Source organism: Antennarius striatus, chromosome 5 (genome assembly GCF_040054535.1).
Source record: "Antennarius striatus isolate MH-2024 chromosome 5, ASM4005453v1, whole genome shotgun sequence".
Lineage (NCBI taxonomy): Eukaryota > Metazoa > Chordata > Actinopteri > Lophiiformes > Antennariidae > Antennarius > Antennarius striatus.
The window spans coordinates 12,206,603-12,225,641 of record NC_090780.1 but is presented as its reverse complement, the minus strand read 5'-3'; the positions used below and the strand labels follow the sequence as shown (position 1 = coordinate 12,225,641).

The 19,039-nt window shown below is 40.5% G+C and overlaps 1 protein-coding gene across 2 annotated transcripts; it reads left to right on the top strand.

The window, feature by feature from the left end:
• Positions 1-1,716: 1,716 nt before the first annotated feature.
• LOC137594778 (myosin heavy chain, fast skeletal muscle-like) lies at positions 1,717-13,314 on the top strand. 2 transcript variants are annotated; one of them, XM_068314284.1, is made up of 40 exons: positions 1,717-1,844; positions 2,069-2,284; positions 2,499-2,642; positions 2,723-2,879; positions 2,986-3,013; positions 3,115-3,223; positions 3,301-3,393; positions 3,484-3,547; positions 3,648-3,746; positions 3,844-3,947; positions 4,276-4,414; positions 4,563-4,681; positions 4,899-5,048; positions 5,169-5,339; positions 5,447-5,753; positions 5,888-5,955; positions 6,062-6,149; positions 6,250-6,367; positions 6,452-6,575; positions 6,655-6,791; positions 6,983-7,238; positions 7,333-7,575; positions 7,663-7,839; positions 7,921-8,066; positions 8,840-8,930; positions 9,061-9,450; positions 9,582-9,708; positions 9,807-9,925; positions 10,038-10,234; positions 10,322-10,505; positions 10,588-10,753; positions 11,089-11,213; positions 11,294-11,602; positions 11,681-11,884; positions 11,996-12,121; positions 12,226-12,396; positions 12,488-12,592; positions 12,720-12,815; positions 12,909-13,046; positions 13,185-13,314. In XM_068314284.1, exons 2-40 carry the CDS (start codon positions 2,081-2,083, stop codon positions 13,200-13,202), a joined length of 5,811 nt encoding a protein of 1,936 aa, XP_068170385.1. In that variant the 5' UTR covers positions 1,717-1,844; positions 2,069-2,080; the 3' UTR covers positions 13,203-13,314. The 2 variants fall into 2 exon arrangements, with proteins under 2 accessions (XP_068170385.1, XP_068170386.1); XM_068314285.1 differs by having other exon boundaries at positions 1,718-1,844; positions 12,909-13,040.
• Positions 13,315-19,039: the final 5,725 nt, after the last annotated feature.

Genomic DNA, 19,039 nt, shown 5'->3' with positions numbered 1-19,039 from the left:
GTTAGCGAGCTTTTTATATGCAATTTATATCATCAGTATACAAAGCACAAAAATTATAAAACAAAACAATCATTCAATTTCAGTAACTGTGAGTGACTAAAAAATTAAACAAATTGGTGTAAGTCAACTGATAGATAATCAGTGTTCCATATTTAACAACAAGTAGCATTTAAAAGCACAGCTGCAGCAACACCTGAAACGTAAACTTAAACAGAATTACAATTCAAAAATATACTGCAACATATTTGGAAAATATATACTTACAAAGATAATGTCATGTAAATGTATATCCATACTCTGAGTGTCCATCTTGTAGGAATGTTACACACCTTGGATTGTTGTCCTGAGCCCAGTTGTTTCTACTTGACAAATGGACAGAGTGACAGACAGATCAAAGAACGTAAAAACACAATAAGCCTCTTGAGCATGTGGCATTTGGTTTGAGCATCAACTCAAGCCTGGTGCTATATTTGAGTTTTGCCCTAATAAGAAAGAAGATTTCAAAGCAGGTATCGTGTGACATTGAAGACAGTGCCTCATTATATCTTGCGGGTAAGCACTTTAGAATTTCTTCCATCCTTTTCATTGGAAACAGTATCTGATGACTGTCTAGCCACACTTTTAAACTTTGCTGGCTGTGTGCAATTCTTGGCAAAACATCTTCAGTGCCATCAAATACTGGAGTCCTTCAAAAAAAAAAAGTTTAAAATCAAAGGACAACATACTTATAGTCAAATTTGATGCACACAAAAAAACCTCATGGTAAGATCATTTGCAGGACACAAGGAGGGATGTAATTCATCACTCAGTTGCTCTACATTTTAGGACCGTCTCAGTCTCCCCTGTGGGAGATCATGAGAACAAGAATAAGAACAGCTGTTGGCACTGTTCGAGAAAATAATCCTTTGGCAATCTGTCCTTTTCTTCAAAGCTCACTGGCACTCACTTAATTTTTTAACAATTTCTGACTTGTAAAGACTCTGAAACAGTATACCACTGACTTTCTAGAAGGTTCTCCAAATAATGGCAAGGGTTACCATTGTGCCAAGTAGTACAAAAAAAGATGCATTAGTCACACCTTTGGGATGCCTGTAAGAACTCACTTAACCTTGAGTATGAACTAAATAACATCTGTACATGCATAAACAATATATTCACAAGCAGAGCAAACATCACGTATACACGGTGCATCAACATATGTTGAAGTAATAATGAAGAAAGCACAAACAGATCTCATAATATGGTCAAATTTTTAAATAACATAAAAATTTAAAAACAATAGTCATTACAAACACAAACAGTTAAAGGAAACAAAATGTTTCAAGAGGAATATGAATATTTCTAAAAACCAAAGTGCCAATTACCCACATCTATGTCTGGTACTGATCTGATAAAGAAGACAACATTTAAGCTGTATAATGTGACAGCTTGAAGTAACAAATGCTGCAGCATAATCACTTTCCCAGGCATCATGACCAAATACAGAACTGTGCACGCGATGCAGGCTCCCATCACTGTATATAAAAAGGCACAGTAAACATCTACCAAGGACCGGCCCCCAGCAAAGGTAAGCTTCTCAGTGTCCTGGATGTATCCAGGGGCATTAGACTAATCCAATGCAAGATTTTATACATATTAAATTGCCATGTATAGAGATAAAATGTGCAGTTATGAAGTTAGTTATTTGTATGTCTACTAAAAGATTAACATCACTGTACTATAGACAGTATACATTACATTTTCCTGCAGAAAAACCTCTTGTGAATCTCAGATCTCTGCTCTTTTCTTCAGAAACCTGCATTAAGATCTGCCAGAATACCCCTGCACACCTAGTGACATCCAAGGTGAATTGGGTTTTGTATTTGTCCTAATAATAACCTTTATTCAAGTTATACAGACATAAAAAGTCCACTTTGTACGACACAGTCTAAGTGAGAATTTATCTAAGCAAATGAACTTAGTTGATTACAGATATAATAGACATTGAAGAAATCAGTACTTGTGCCTGCATGTACTTAATTTATTGGCATTTAAATTAAAGGACTATTGTCTGGTTCCTCTTGTACAGTAAAGGGTCATCATGAGTACGGACCCTGAAATGGAGTGTTTTGGCCCGGCGGCCGTTTACCTCCGGAAGCCAGAAAGAGAAAGAATTGAAGCTCAGAACACTCCGTTTGATGCGAAGACAGCGTACTTTGTGACTGAGCCTGCGGAGATGTACCTCAAGGGGAAGCTTATTAAGAAAGAAGGTGGCAAAGCCACTGTGGAAACTCTCAATGGAAAGGTGAGATCGAACGCACAGGACCTACACAAGAACAAACCTGCTGGGACTTGATGTCACTGTGACTAAACTTTGAATCGAAAAGAAAAAAGACTCATTTAAAATATGAAATCATATTTTTAAAGAGCAATTGTTTCTTAGGAAAACAGATGAAGAACCAGACAACACTGTTAGGACCGATTCTAAACTTCTTTTTTGCCGCCTGTCTCTTTGACAGTCTATCACTGTTAAGGATGATGAAATCTTCCCCATGAACCCTCCAAAGTTCGACAAGATTGAGGACATGGCCATGATGACCCACCTCAGTGAGCCGTCTGTGCTCTATAACCTCAAAGAGCGTTATGCTGCATGGATGATCTACGTGAGTTTGTCCTGATCGTTTTATTATTGAATGAAACATAAATATGTGATGTGTCTGCATCATCATCTCTGTCTCCACAGACCTACTCAGGGCTGTTCTGTGTCACTGTGAACCCCTACAAGTGGCTCCCAGTGTACGACTCAGTGGTTGTTTCAGGATACAGAGGAAAGAAAAGGATTGAAGCTCCACCCCACATCTTCTCTATCTCTGATAACGCCTACCAGTTCATGCTTCAAGGTAAGAAATAGGTTATACGCTGCAGCATGTCCTGATATGTAGCAGTTGCGCTCTAAAAGATGTCAATAATGTCAACTTTTTACACTACTATTTCTCTGTCTTGCAGACAGAGAAAATCAGTCAATCCTGATTACGTAAGTGAGCAATTAATCTGATAATTAAGTTATAAAAATAATTGCACTATTCACACTATTCAATTTAAATATTTACTACTTTTAAAAATATATCAACCTAGTGGAGAATCTGGTGCCGGAAAGACTGTAAACACAAAGCGTGTCATCCAGTACTTTGCAACAATTGCCGTTGCTGGAAAGAAAACAGAGCAGATTGCTAGCAAGATGCAGGTAAGAAGTGAAAGATGAATTATTCAGAATATAAAGAAAAAGTGGTATTGTCAAGTCATAAACTGTTATATTTCTAGGGGTCACTGGAAGATCAAATCATTGCAGCAAACCCACTGTTGGAGGCTTATGGTAATGCCAAGACTGTGAGGAATGACAATTCTTCACGTTTTGTAAGTCGTTGTTGGTGTTAGTGTGTTCAACAGTTTGTTATTTTGTGACAACAATCCTTCACTCAGAAGATTAAATCTTTTGTTCAATAGGGTAAATTCATCAGAATTCACTTTGGGACAACTGGAAAACTGGCTTCGGCAGATATTGAAACATGTAAGACTTTTTTTGAAAATGTTCAAGCTATGTCTGATTTGCTACAAGATATGGATCACTAAGAATTTTAATAATATTTCAATGATAAAAATCCATATAGATCTGCTGGAGAAGTCTCGAGTCACCTTCCAGCTATCTGCTGAGAGGAGCTACCACATCTTCTATCAGCTTACAACAGGCCACAAACCTGAGCTGCTAGGTGAATAGTGAATAATATTGCTTTTTAATAGCATAAGAGCGAGGTCTGATATGGTGTATATTCTGTTTTGTTCACAAATGCTTCTCCCTTCCCTCAGAGTCTCTCCTGATCACCACAAACCCATATGATTATCCAATGATCAGTCAAGGGGAAATCACCGTGAAGAGTATCAATGACATTGAAGAATTCATGGCCACTGATGTGAGGACAATTTAAATCAGCAGTTCACAGCCGTTAACAAGTTAACAATGCACTAATACCTCTGCCAAGGAGATTATGTTTTCATCACGATAACAAACTAATGTTGTTGGCTAATAGCAATACAACATTGATAATATATATGCTGTATCATATGGACATCAAAAGCCATATCCAAGAACTTTTTTCTCTATTATAAATGTTGTGTGAGAGTGCACTTTTCAATATTTATGACAATATGTATATTGTCACATGACCTACGCTAATGTTAGTATCTACTACACAATCTATGTAGGTTAAGATGTCAATCTAAACTGATATTTTTTCACAGGCTGCTATTGACATCCTGGGTTTCAATGCAGAGGAGAAGTCAAGCATGTATAAACTGACTGGGGCTGTGATGCACCATGGTAACATGAAGTTTAAGCAGAAGCAGCGTGAAGAGCAGGCTGAGCCTGATGGCACTGAGGGTATGAAGCATACAACTAATTCATTGTAAAGTAGGAGTCTAGTTTATGAACTTGAAAGAACACTTGTTATTTACATTCTATTTTTTAAGTTATAAGAGTAAGTTATATGCATCTATGAATTTTTAAAGACGACCTTGTTTTCTTGTAGTGGCGGATAAAATTGCCTATCTCATGGGTCTAAACTCTGCCGATTTGCTGAAAGCAGTATGCTACCCCAGAGTGAAGGTTGGGAATGAGTATGTGACTAAAGGTCAGACTGTTCCTCAGGTATGGGGTTTCATCAAGAATGTAAACAATCAAAGAATAGAAAAACTTTATGAGAACCATGATTGTATTTTGAGTCTGTAGTTACAGACTCAAAATGCAATCATGGTTCTCATAAAGTTATTTGAATGACTGTTTTACATCATGTCTATCCTGTTTAATGACCAGGGAGTTGAGTGACTAGTGGTACTAACATCACATTATTCATTTGTACAATCAGGTCAACAATTCCGTCATGGCTCTCTGCAAGTCTGTCTACGAGAAAATGTTCTTGTGGATGGTAGTCAGAATTAATGAGATGCTGGATACCAAACAACCCAGAAGTTATTTCATTGGTGTCCTGGATATTGCAGGTTTTGAAATTTTTGATGTAAGTATACTCAGCATACACTAAACACAGTAATTTAATCTTTTCCATTAAAGTTTTGAATGTAAGTCATTTTTGAATAGTAAAAGTTTTTCTTTAAATTTCATATCTTAAATTATTCAGTACAACAGCCTGGAGCAGCTGTGCATCAACTTCACCAATGAAAAATTGCAACAGTTTTTCAACCACCACATGTTTGTCCTGGAGCAAGAAGAGTACAAGAAAGAAGGGATTGAATGGGAGTTCATCGACTTTGGTATGGACTTAGCGGCCTGCATTGAACTGATAGAGAAGGTACTAAAAGAAGACATATTTTTTACAATGACTAAAATGCAATCACCACCATAACTGTATTTGAAGGAATATGATTTTAACTGTGTTATTTCTATTATTCTTATCAGCCAATGGGCATCTTCTCCATCCTTGAAGAGGAGTGCATGTTCCCCAAGGCTACAGACATGACCTTTAAGAACAAAATGTATGACCAGCATATTGGTAAAAGTGCCCCCTTCCAGAAACCCAAACCTGCCAAAGGCAAGGCCGAGGCCCATTTCTCACTGGTGCACTATGCTGGTACTGTGGATTACAATGTTACCGGCTGGCTGGACAAGAACAAGGACCCACTGAACGACTCGGTGGTTCAGCTCTACCAGAAGTCTTCAGTAAAACTGTTGTCTCACCTTTATGCAACACATTCTTCGGGAGAGGGTAAAGATTATTTTTTAAAGAACGTAACTATTGACTATTGAATTTATTACCAATAAATTACACTGCCTGGTTTGTAGCTACTAACCTACATGAAAAAAGTGTATATAAAAATGTCCTTAATGTGTAAATTACAGAAAGTGGTGGGAAAAAAGCTGGCAAGAAGAAGGGTGGGTCTTTCCAGACTGTATCCGCACTGTTCAGGGTAAGCACCATGAAGAACTTCCTGATAATGTAACTGTGGTACAATATGTAGTATGTTTGCCACTCTATTTGAAAAATGCATCTATTTGTATTTTTCCATGTTTTAGGAGAATTTAGCCAAGTTGATGACCAACTTAAGGAGCACTCATCCTCATTTTGTGCGTTGCTTGATTCCAAATGAATCAAAGACCCCTGGTAAACCTAATCTTAGTATCAGGTCATGAATTTAAACACAATTTTAAATCTACAACACAAATTTGAACTTAGCAGGTCTCTAAGTTCTCTTATTTTTCAGGTCTCATGGAGAACTTCCTGGTCATCCATCAGCTGAGATGCAACGGTGTACTGGAAGGTATCAGAATCTGCAGAAAAGGCTTTCCTAGCAGAATCCTCTATGGTGACTTCAAGCAGAGGTATTTACTAAGACTTTTAGTACTTATGTAATAAGTTATTCAATGTGAAGATCAATTATTAATTTTAACACATAATCCAATCAGATACAAAGTACTGAATGCCAGCGTCATCCCTGAGGGACAGTTTATTGACAACAAGAAGGCATCAGAGAAACTCTTGACCTCCATTGATGTTGATCATACTCAATACAAATTTGGACATACAAAGGTAACCCATTTCCTTTCATTCTAAAACTGCCAATTGATGAAGCAAGAGACAGCTCACATGTAGTAATACTTTGTTATAGGTGTTCTTCAAAGCCGGTCTGCTGGGAACCCTCGAAGAGATGAGAGATGAGAAACTTGCTATCCTGATCACAATGACTCAGGCTCTCTGTAGAGGTTATGTCATGAGGAGAGAGTTTGTCAAGATGATGGCGCGCAGGTACTGACCAGAAATAGCTTCAAACATGAATCATTCTAATAAGACCCTCTTGACCCCATATATATTTTAGATAATGACTCCATTTTAAATTTCAGGCTTTACACTTACTTTGAAACCCCAGTCTATACCTGTTTTCAATACAAGTATAAATTTCTGAATTAATCTGTTATTTTGATATTGACTCTTCTCAGGGAAGCAATATATTCCATCCAGTACAACATCCGCTCATTCATGAATGTCAAAACCTGGCCATGGATGAAGTTGTACTTCAAAATTAAACCTCTGCTGAAGAGTGCAGAGGCTGAAAAAGAGATGGCACAAATGAAGGAGGACTTTGAGAAGACCAAAGAGGATCTGGCAAAGGCCCTCGCTAAGAAGAAAGAATTAGAAGAGAAGATGGTTTCTCTGTTGCAGGAGAAGAATGACTTGCTATTGCAAGTGCAGTCTGTAAGTTGGATCATATTATCATATGTGCATATCTACTGAGCAATCTACATCAAATGAGGTGCAATGAGGTGAACCTGTTTGCATTGACTTTTAGGAAGGTGAAAATCTCAGTGATGCAGAAGAAAGGTGTGAGGGGCTCATTAAAGCAAAAATTCAGCTTGAGGCCAAAGTCAAGGAGACAAGTGAGAGACTGGAGGATGAAGAGGAAATAAATGCTGAGCTGACTGCTAAGAAGAGGAAATTGGAGGATGAGTGCTCTGAGTTAAAGAAGGACATTGATGACTTGGAGCTCACTCTGGCAAAAGTGGAAAAAGAGAAACATGCCACTGAAAACAAGGTATGAATAACTTTCACAACCCCATAAACTCCTTCTGAAGACTAATAAGACCCTCTTAAAATTGTTTGCATAATACTATGATCACAGGTTAAAAACCTGGTTGAGGAGATGGCATCTCAAGATGAGACTATTGCCAAGCTGTCCAAAGAGAAGAAAGCCCTCCAAGAGGCTCATCAGCAGACCCTTGATGATCTGCAGGCAGAGGAAGACAAAGTCAACACTCTGACAAAGGCTAAGACCAAACTGGAGCAGCAAGTGGATGATGTATGCATAATTTACAGACAGGGATTTTAATTCCCTTGACAAAGGACAATAAAAAATATTGTCTCATCCTTCTTAAAACAGCTTGAAGGATCCCTGGAGCAAGAAAAGAAACTCCGCATGGACCTTGAGCGAGCTAAAAGAAAACTTGAAGGGGATCTTAAACTGGCCCATGAATCCATAATGGATCTTGAGAATGACAAGCAGCAGTCTGATGAAAAACTAAAGAAGTGAGTGCAATTTAACTCAAATCAATGTGTATATATTTACCTCATATCTCTGTAGGCAGCAAGAAACAACAATAAAATCACTTCTAGCCAAAACCCATTCTATATAGCATACAAAAGTTTCAAAACAAACCTTTTAGGAAAACTGGCTGTTGTAAAATACTGCAGTTAGTTACCACAACACAATTTATTCAATTACAACCATTATGTCAAAATTGATGCAATGGTGATTTTATCAACTATTCCAAGAGTAACAATATACAACAAGAACCAAGGCAGTCAGAGACTGCAACATCCCGCGAAGGGTAGGTCAGGGTACCCTGAAAGTAATACCTGACAAATGCATAGCTTTGACCTTTCAGGTCAGATCAAAGCTAGTGCATACTAGCTTTGATCTATGGTCTCAAACTGGCCTTCTCTCTCATCTTTCTATCTTTATCCAGTCCCTGAGTGTACAAAAGTTGAAATTTGACCTTGATCTAGTTTTCTCAAGGTCAAAGTCATCATCTCATTTTCATTACCTTTGCCGCCCGAGTAATCTGCTTTTTGTTTCATTTTTCTGTCTGCAATGGTTGCGAAAATATTTGGTGGACTAACGGACAAACAAACGAACGGACGGACGGACAGATGAACAAATGGACGAACACACAAACACTGACAATTACAATACATTGCCGCTTTAAAGCAGGATGTAATAATCTGAGCTCAGTATTGCAACAAATTTCAATGACATTGTCAATTCAATATCACTGTAATATATATCTTTCCCTTCAAAGGAAGGACTTTGAAACAAGCCAGCTTCTTGGCAAGATTGAGGATGAGCAAGTACTTTGTGTTCAGCTTCAGAAAAAGATTAAAGAACTTCAGGTTGGTACAGTATGTTTAATGTGTTCATTACTGATTGCACTCCAAGGATAATACAGTTGTACTTGACCTGTTGAAAGGAATATATTTAAATGTGGCTGTGGTCATGTTTTCATGAATGTGTAAAAATTAGGCTCGCATTGAGGAGCTTGAGGAGGAGATTGAGGCTGAGCGGGCTGCTCGGGCCAAGGTGGAGAAGCAGAGGTCTGATCTCTCCAGGGAACTTGAGGAGATCAGTGAGAGGCTGGAAGAAGCTGGTGGAGCGACATCGGTTCAGATTGAAATGAACAAGAAGCGTGAGGCCGAGTTCCAGAAGCTGCGTCGTGACCTTGAAGAGTCCACCCTGCAGCACGAGGCTACCGCTGCAGCTCTCCGCAAGAAACAAGCCGACAGTGTAGCAGAGCTGGGAGAACAGATTGACAACCTCCAGAGAGTCAAACAGAAACTAGAGAAAGAGAAAAGCGAGTACAAGATGGAGATTGATGACCTCACCAGCAATATGGAGTCTGTTTCAAAATCAAAGGTAACATTCCTCCAGAAAATGAGTTGGCATAAATCAGTCTGTACACTTCAGTACACTTCTGTCTTTATACAGCTCACAGAATCAGACATCATTACATCACTTTAGGTCAACACAAATTATTATCATTTCAGACCAATCTGGAGAAAATGTGTCGTACTCTGGAGGATCAACTAAGTGAGATGAAGTCCAAAAATGATGAACATGTGAGACAACTGAATGACGTTGGGGTGCAAAGGGCAAGACTGCAAACAGAGAATGGTCTGAACTTAAGTTCTTATAATCAATTATGATCTCATATTTCAAATACAATGAACACTTTTGTATTTAGATTATTTTTACATTTTTTCTCACCTAAGGTGAAATCAGTCGGCAACTTGAGGAGAAAGAAGCTCTGATCTCTCAGCTGACAAGAAGCAAACAGGCTTATACCCAGCAGATTGAGGAGTTCAAAAGGCATCTTGAAGAGGAAGTAAAAGTATGTGTATATTATCACATAGAACTTCAGAGTTACAAATTAAATACAGTTCAAGTTCACAGACTGAAGTTAGGTATATTTTAGTTAGTTAAACACTGTCTTTCTTTGTTAGGCCAAGAACGCCCTCGCCCATTCTCTTCAGTCATCTCGTCATGACTGTGATCTGCTCAGAGAACAGTTTGAGGAGGAGCAGGAGGCCAAATCTGAGCTGCAACGTGCAATGTCCAAGGCCAACAGTGAGGTAGCTCAGTGGCGAGCCAAATATGAAACCGATGCCATTCAGCGCACTGAGGAGCTGGAAGATGCCAAGTAATGAACAGGCCTGAATTCAAATGGTTTCCACAAATATAAACATGGTAAATCCTTATCAAACCTTTACATTCTATGTGAAAACAGGAAAAAGCTGGCTCAGCGTCTTCAGGATGCAGAAGAATCCATTGAGGCTGTGAATGCTAAATGTGCCTCTCTGGAAAAGACCAAACAGAGACTCCTGGGTGAGGTGGAAGATTTGATGATTGATGTGGAGAGAGCTAATGCCCTGGCAGCTAACCTCGACAAAAAGCAGAGGAATTTTGACAAGGTAAGAAATGTGTTCATCTCTCTGTTGCTTAAATGAAGACCATAGAATTGTTGAAACACTGGGATTATTATCATGTTTGCAGGTTCTTGCAGAATGGAAGCAGAAGTACGAGGAAAGCCAGGCAGAGCTTGAGGGATCTCTGAAAGAAGCTCGCTCTCTCAGCACTGAGATGTTCAAACTGAAGAACTCATACGAAGAAGCTCTGGACCACCTGGAGACCCTGAAGAGAGAAAACAAGAATCTGCAACGTATGGAATTGCTAAATACTAAGATGATAAACTCACCACTAAACTCACTAACAAAATGCATTCACAGTGGTCTAATTGTTTAGAATTTCACAAATCTTGTATCTGGTTTTCCTTAATACACACTGTCAGACTTTGAAAGAGCAGTGTCACACTTGGCATAAAAGCGTGGACAAGTACGCCCCCAAGTGGGCAAACAGTTTTATGTATTCAATATAGTCTAACATCCAGTGCATGACTTCACAGGTGTACAGAATATTAAATCCAAATGTCCATCAAAAAGCCAAGATAGATAATACAGTTCACACCTCTAATTACCTCTATTACCTTTCTTACAGAGGAGATCTCGGATCTAACTGAACAAATTGGCGAGAGTGGAAAAACAATTCATGAACTTGAAAAAGGGAAAAAGACAGTAGAGTCAGAGAAATCTGAACTCCAGACGTCCCTGGAAGAGGCAGAGGTACTGTCTATTAACAAATATGAAAACGTATTCACAACTTCAAATGATGCCAATGGTCTCTATTTTGTTTTTTTGACAAGGCTACACTGGAGCATGAAGAATCCAAGATTCTCCGTGTTCAGCTTGAACTCACCCAAGTCAAGGGTGAAATTGAGAGGAAACTTGCAGAGAAGGATGAGGAGATTGAACAGATCAAGAGGAATAGCCAGAGAGTAATAGAAACCATGCAGACCACTTTGGATGCTGAGGTCAGGAGCAGGAATGATGCCCTGAGAATCAAGAAGAAAATGGAGGGAGACCTCAATGAGATGGAGATTCAGCTGAGCCACGCCAACCGCCAAGCAGCTGAAGCCCAGAAACAGCTGAGAAACGTTCAGGGACAGCTGAAGGTACAGCAGTTCATTAAAACTGTGGACTATTTCAGCTTCATTTGGACCGCAGCTAAATTGATTTTTAATTCTATTTAGGATGCACAACTGCACCTTGATGATGCTATTAGAGGTCAGGAAGAAATGAAGGAACAGGTTGCCATGGTGGAGCGCAGGAACAACCTGATGCTGGCTGAGATCGAGGAGCTGAGAGCTGCTCTGGAGCAAACGGAGAGAAGCCGCAAAATCGCTGAACAGGAGCTGGTTGATGCCAGCGAGCGCGTGGGGCTGCTGCACTCTCAGGTAGATTCAAGGTTCAAATCATGATACCCCAGACGATAAAAGTATGTGAGTCATTGAATGACATTTTGACCTGAAAATGGAAGATTGTAAGCCATATTATCCTCTCTTTAGAACACCAGTCTCATCAACACCAAAAAGAAATTGGAGGCTGATCTCATCCAGATCCAAGGTGAGGTGGAGGATTCTGTCCAGGAGGCAAGAAATGCTGAAGAAAAAGCCAAGAAGGCCATCACTGATGTAAGTCATCCCTCTCAAGTTTCACAACAAAAGTTTTCAAAACACAGTAATTATCTAGAATAACAACACGTTTGCACAATGTACAACAATACTCTCCAAAATAGGCAGCCATGATGGCAGAAGAGTTGAAGAAAGAGCAGGACACCAGTGCTCATTTGGAGAGGATGAAGAAGAACCTGGAGGTGACTGTGAAGGATCTGCAGCACCGTCTTGATGAAGCTGAGAATTTGGCTTTGAAAGGTGGAAAGAAGCAGCTCCAGAAACTGGAGGCTCGGGTAATTGCACAGAGGCAGAACCTCTGCATATTTGTGTAAGCCACAGAACAATTTTCTGTTTCATAAAACATTGCATTCTTTGTCACACAAGGTTCGGGAATTGGAGGGTGAAGTGGATGCTGAACAGAGACGTGGTGCTGATGCTATCAAGGGAGTGAGGAAATATGAGAGAAGAGTTAAGGAGCTCACCTATCAGGTACATATCTCTTGTTAGGGACTAATACTTAAACAAAAATGACAAATGATCTTGACAATGTTCAGTAGTGTGCTTTTGATAATATTGAATTTTATTAAAAGATTCTATCACTGTTTATTTACATTAGACTGAGGAAGATAGGAAGAATATTACCAGACTTCAGGATTTGGTTGACAAGTTGCAGCTGAAAATGAAATCCTACAAGCGACAAGCTGAAGAAGCTGTGAGTACATTATACCTGATTCTCATGATGGCGCATAAAATGAAAATTTGACTCAGTCAAGAGGTTTTGACTTCACTTATTCATATCAAACAGGAGGAGCAGGCCAACGCTCACATGTCCAGGTACAGGAAGGTGCAGCATGAGATGGAGGAGGCTGAGGAGCGTGCTGACATTGCTGAGTCTCAAGTCAACAAACTGAGAGCAAAGAGTCGGGAAATTGTCAAAGTAAAAGTCAATATCAGAGCCAATCAATATTCTATTTAACTGTGCAAAATGTCTTTGTTACAGCCCCTGTGCCAAGGGACGTAACAGTCTTACATTTAAATTGGTTGGCCATTTGTTTTAATATACATTTTCATGTCATTTCAGACAAAAGATGAAGAGTAATGAAGAAACCAAGATTATGCAGTCACAAGAACTCATACAATATGAGTATCTGGTTACTTGTTTGTTCTTGACATGAAACATGCTCTGAATAAAGTTAGCTAGTTTGTTGCAACTTTTTGTCTTTCATTTCTGAATGACTGATTTAAACATTGAATGTTCAAAGGTTTCATATTCTTGCATTCTGCAGTTCCGCATGTGGAGCTATGGTACACAACAAGCACATGCACAACCAGTTAGAGCAAAAGTCTATTTTCTTAAAAGAAAGAAAAATGTTCACTTCATAATGAAGGACAAGAATATGGCAAATACAGTATTCAGTACTTGTATTGCATATCCTCAACTTTTTCCTATTCATATTTTCAAAAAAATGAGAATATTAAAAATGCATGCACTATACTCACTATGTACAATTTTTATTCACTCTCTCCTCAGGCAGAAAGGTCTCACTGAGATAAGAGCTCTCTATCTAGAGTGTCTGAGCTGTGACATTTTATAAATTGACATTACAACCCAAAAAATACTAAAAACAAGTGAAAAGATATTCTGGAGTTGACAAAATAGACAAACCTGAGCTATCTCAAATTCCAGCCATGATCAGTAGCAAAAATTTTAGCTCAAGCAACATTAAAATTTCAAAACTACCATAATATAATAATAATAATAATAATAATAATAATAATAATAATAATAATAATAATAATAATAATAATAATAATAATAATAATAATAATAATAATAATAATAATAATAATAATAATAATGTCATTAGAATTACTGTACTACAATTACTGGAAGCTTAGTTTTGTATTGGTGAGGCTGGATAAAGGGATATTGACTAACACAGACTTGTAACACATACTGTCATAAACTCTGTCTAAACGTACTTTAAGGAGCTAAATGAGCTAAAATAAACTAACCTTTGACTTTACATTTGATAACATTAAACTAACGAATAAAATTGCTTGAATTTAAGGTGTTAAAAGGTTATTAAATATGAATTAATAAGTGATTTGACATTTGTAGCTACATTAAATCCTGTAATGAAACATTTAACTTTAAAAGTTCCGTTTTGTGGGGGATGTACCCCCTTTTATACTGTAATCCTGCCGAAAAACGTAGCATGCTATTCTGGTTTTAGCTGAACTCTGGTAAATGTTAACGGTTCTATAGCTCTTTTCTGGCTACCGCTACCAAGTGTTTTGATGGTTTAAAATTCTTCTCTCTTAATCTGCAGCAGAAATATTCAGTAAATTGAGCAATTACGGCAAAATTTCCATGTGTTATAACCCAAACCACAAAGAATGGGTGACAGTCATCATGGCACCATCAGAAAAGATCAGTTTGTTGTTCAGACTGGGTTAGCAGTAAAAATGGAAGAGTAAGTTGACAATGTCTGGTGTATGTGAGATTTTCTCCACCTCTACCAGTCAGTGATATGCCAATACGGTAAGGTAACAAAACTCATGTTCGTCGTCGTTGTTGTTTTTGCCGACTTCGCAATTATATGACCTCACACATTTCACGCACTGAACGACAACTCTACGACGACTCTGCCCAGACTGCAACCTATTCAGTCGGCCAATAATGTTGCCCAGTCTGAACAGAGCCAGATCGCATTTGGACACTTGCTAAAAACTGTGAAGTCAGCTGTAAAAATCGGATATGGAAGGATATCCGACATGCCTGAAGTCTTAATGTAAATTTATCCTGGAATCAGCAACACACACTTAAAACCGTCTGTGTGTTGCTTTGTTCCCATGTTTCTGTATAGAATTATGTTTGGAATTATGTTTCCTTCTGTGTCCACCAAATGTGGATTAACACACTGTACCAACTTCATACAGTACTTTTATGCCAGCCATTCTTCAGTCTGTCTTATTTTATTACTATCATTATGACTGATTAAGTAGCATGGGCCCATTTAAGCAAGCAATAATGCTAAGAAATAATAATAAAAGTATCCTAACTACTACAGTCATGATTAGGAATTATGTAAATACTCTCATATCACAAACAAAGCGGGTCATTTAACAACTATTATGCTGAGATTTCTGAACAAATACATAAATTATAATTTTTAAAACATAATAATAATTTAGAATTAATTAAGTGTTGTATTGACAATTTTAATTGCAAATTTCTTTCTCTTTTATTTGTCTTCACTGTACTGTATTCCGTTTCTGTGGTAGAAACAGGGCTTTGAACCCATTCATGGAACAAAAACGAAACCGAAAACTTTATATTTTTTAATGTTCCAGAACAGAATCGGAACGGAAAATAATTAGAAACCGGTTAATGCCGGGGGGTTTTTCGTTCTTGAAAAAAAGAAATTGACCTGATGTTTCACTTCCTGTCATTCGCTGGATGCGGGATGAGAGCGGAGAGAAGTAGCGGCTATCAGCAGCAGTTAAGAAAAGGGCAGTCTCCCAGTCACAATTTTATCATAACAGGTAAACACTGCAGTATATAAATCTTACGTATGATTTAAACATTAACTCATTGGTTGCAGTCATTTTCAGTGCAGTGTGTCCCCTACTGCCAGCGCTTTGTAGCAATTTTGAGCAATGGGAGAAGAACAATGAAGATCTGTTGTTCAGCAATAAATGACATGGTGGAAATTATTGTCTTATTTCATATAGAGTCTAAGTAGGAGGCATAAGACAGACAGACAGACAGACAGACAGACAGACAGACAGACAGACAGACAGACAGACAGACAGACAGACAGACAGACAGACAGACAGACAGACAGACAGACAGACAGACAGACAGACAGACAGACAGACATTTACTTACTTACTTACTTACTTACTTACTTACTTACTTACTTACTTACTTACTTAATTACTTACTTACTTACTTTAATAATCCCAGAGGAAATTGTACATATCCACTGCTCAGGCATTACATAGCGAATAAATACTGGAAAAACACCATGAGGAAAAGAAACTGACATCACAGGACATACCACAAGACATACATTACACTAACAGACACATGCAGCATTAACAGGACTTATGTACTAAACTATAGCTAAAATATAAACAGTATAAATTAAGTGAAAATATAAACAGTATAAAATTAAATGAAAATATAAACAGTTTAAAATTAAATTAAAATATAAACAGTATAAAATTAAATTAAATCTGATCAACCACTTGCTGACCTCGCCACCTCCCCTCTGCTCCTCCTGACAGAGTCATTGTACCCCGATGGCACGGGGCACGAAGGAGGACCTCAGCCTCTCTGTGGAGGCGCTGTGTCACTGCTGCTGAAGGTGCTCCTCTGCTGGGAGAAGGTGGTGTGCAGGGAGTGGCTGGTGTTCATGATAGCCTTAACTTTAGACATGGTCCTGCTCTCCAGAAGTGTCTCACAGAGTCCAGGCTCAGCCCAACCACTGAGCTCGCTCTACAGATGAATCTTTTCAGACAGTCCATATCTCTTTTCCTGGCCCCGCCACCCCAACACACAATAGCGTATGACAGCACACTGGAAATTACGGACTGATAGAACATGAGAAGGAGCTTAGGACAGATGTTGAAGGAGGCCAGCCTCCTCAGGAAGTACATCTTGCTCTGCCCCTTCTTGTACACACAGTCCGAGTTGAGTGACCAGTCCAGTCTGCTGTCTAGCTGCAGTCCCAGGTACTTATAGTTTTCTACCAGCTCCACCTCACTCCCCTCGATGATCACTGGGTGTGGAGAAAGGGGTGCCTGTCGGAAATCCAGCCCCATCTCCTTTGTCTTGGAGACGTTGAGCTGGAGCTGGTTCTGTTGGCACCACTCCACGAAGTCAGCCACCAATGCCCTGTACGCCCCCTCATCACCCTCCCGGATACATGCCACAATCGCAGTGTCATCGGAGTACTTCTGTATGTGGCATGTATCCAAGTTGTGCTTGAAGTCCGATGTGTAGAGGGTGAAGAGAATGGGGGAGAGAATGGTCCCTTGTGGCGCCCCCGTGCTGCTTGTCACCATAGAAAACAAACAGTCCCCCATACGGATATACTGGGTCTGTCTGTTAGGTAGTCCATAATCCAGCTCACAAGGTAGGGGTCCACAGCCATGGAGGTCAGTTTATCCTGCATTAGCCTTGGTGTTGAAGGCGCTCGAGCACCCTGACGGCACAGCCCCCGGCGTCCAGGTAGGAGAGCACGCGGTGGAGGAGGTACAAGACAGCGTCATCAACCCCAACCTTGGCCTGACAGGCAAACTGGAGAGGGTCCATGGCACCCTGCACCTGTGGACGCATGAGCTCCAGGACCAGTCGCTCTAGGGTCTTCATTACGTGGGAGGTAAGAGCGACCGGTCGGTGGTCATTGAGCTCAGTAGGGCATCCTTTCTTGGGTACAGGGACGATGCAGGAGGTCTTCCACAGTGACGGGACCCTCCCCAGCTGCAGACTGAGGTGAACAATCGCTGCAGGGGGTCCCCCAGTTCCGAAGCACAGGCTCGGAGGAGTCTTGGGGAGACCTTATCCGGTCCAGCCGCCTTATAGGGACAGAGCCTCCTCAGTGTTGTTGTCACCAGGTCTGCAGTGATAACGGTCTCGGTCATGGTGGGAGCAGGAGGTCGTAGCGAAGTTGTAAGTCCAGTGGTTGAGGTGGGGCCGTTGAGCTTCGCAGTTCTTGGAGCGGGCTCGGGAGAAGTGGCAGGGGTGGAAGGAGAGGAAGCACAGGAGGAGGGAGAATCAGTGGAGCGGTTTGCAGGACCGGAGAGGCCTGGGACGAGGAGCCGGGAGTGGTAGGTGAGCTGAACCGATTGAAAAAGCTGTTTAGTTCATTCACTCGTTCACTATTCCCCTCCACAATGCTGCGCCCTTTCTCGTGTCCGGTGATGGTTCTCATCCCATTCCAGACCTCCCGCACCTGGTTGCACCCCACTTGCTTCTCCAGCTTCCTCCTGTACGCCTCCTTGGCCCCCCTCAGGCAGAGTCTCACTTCCTACTGGGCCTTCCTCATCTCCTCCTCGTTCTTGCTCCTGAACGCCCTCTTCTTCCCGTTCAGGACGGCCTTTACTTCCTTTGTTACCCAGGGTTTGTTGTTGGGGTAACACCTGACTGTCCTGACAGGGGCCATGGTGTCCACACAGACGTTCATGTAGTCTGTAAAACACTGAGCTGCCCCCTCAATGTCCTCCCCGTGTGAGCCCACAATGAAATCCCAGTCGGTGGTCTGGAAGCAGTCCCTCAGCATCTCCTCTGCTTCCGGGGACCACCTCCTGACCTGTCGTGTTGTTGCTGGCAGCTGTTTCACCAGCGGGATGTAGGTGGGCTGTAGATACACTAGGTTATGGTCTTATTTACCTAGTGGGGGGAGGGGGTGGTGGTGTATGCCTCCTTGGCATTAGTGTAGAACAGATTGATGGTTCTGTTCTTCCGTGTGGGGCAGTCTACACACTGGACCATTGTGGGGAGAGATGAGTCCAAAGTGACGTGATTAAAGTCACCGGTAATGATGATGAGCGCCTCCGGGTGCCGGGTCCGAAGAGCAGAGGTGGTCCCACAGATGGTCTCTCGTGCAGTCTCAGGGTCCGTACTGTACTGATACCGGTACCTACCGGAGGTGTGCCGGACGTAGCCTCGCGTCATGTTCTCTAATTGGTCCATCGCTGCTGGCGTACGTTGTGACGTAATACGTCCTATGTTGGCGGACAATGGCCGATCTGGCGGATCGCTGACTAAAGTCACACACATTTTTTCAGATTTTGGAACTCAGTGTACACATAAGACGCTTAATGTTAAAAGGTGTAGCGTTGATTTTTGAGAAATTTTAAGGCTTTTAAGCGCGTCTTATGGTGCGCAAAATACGGCACCTACATATTTATATTTACAAGGAA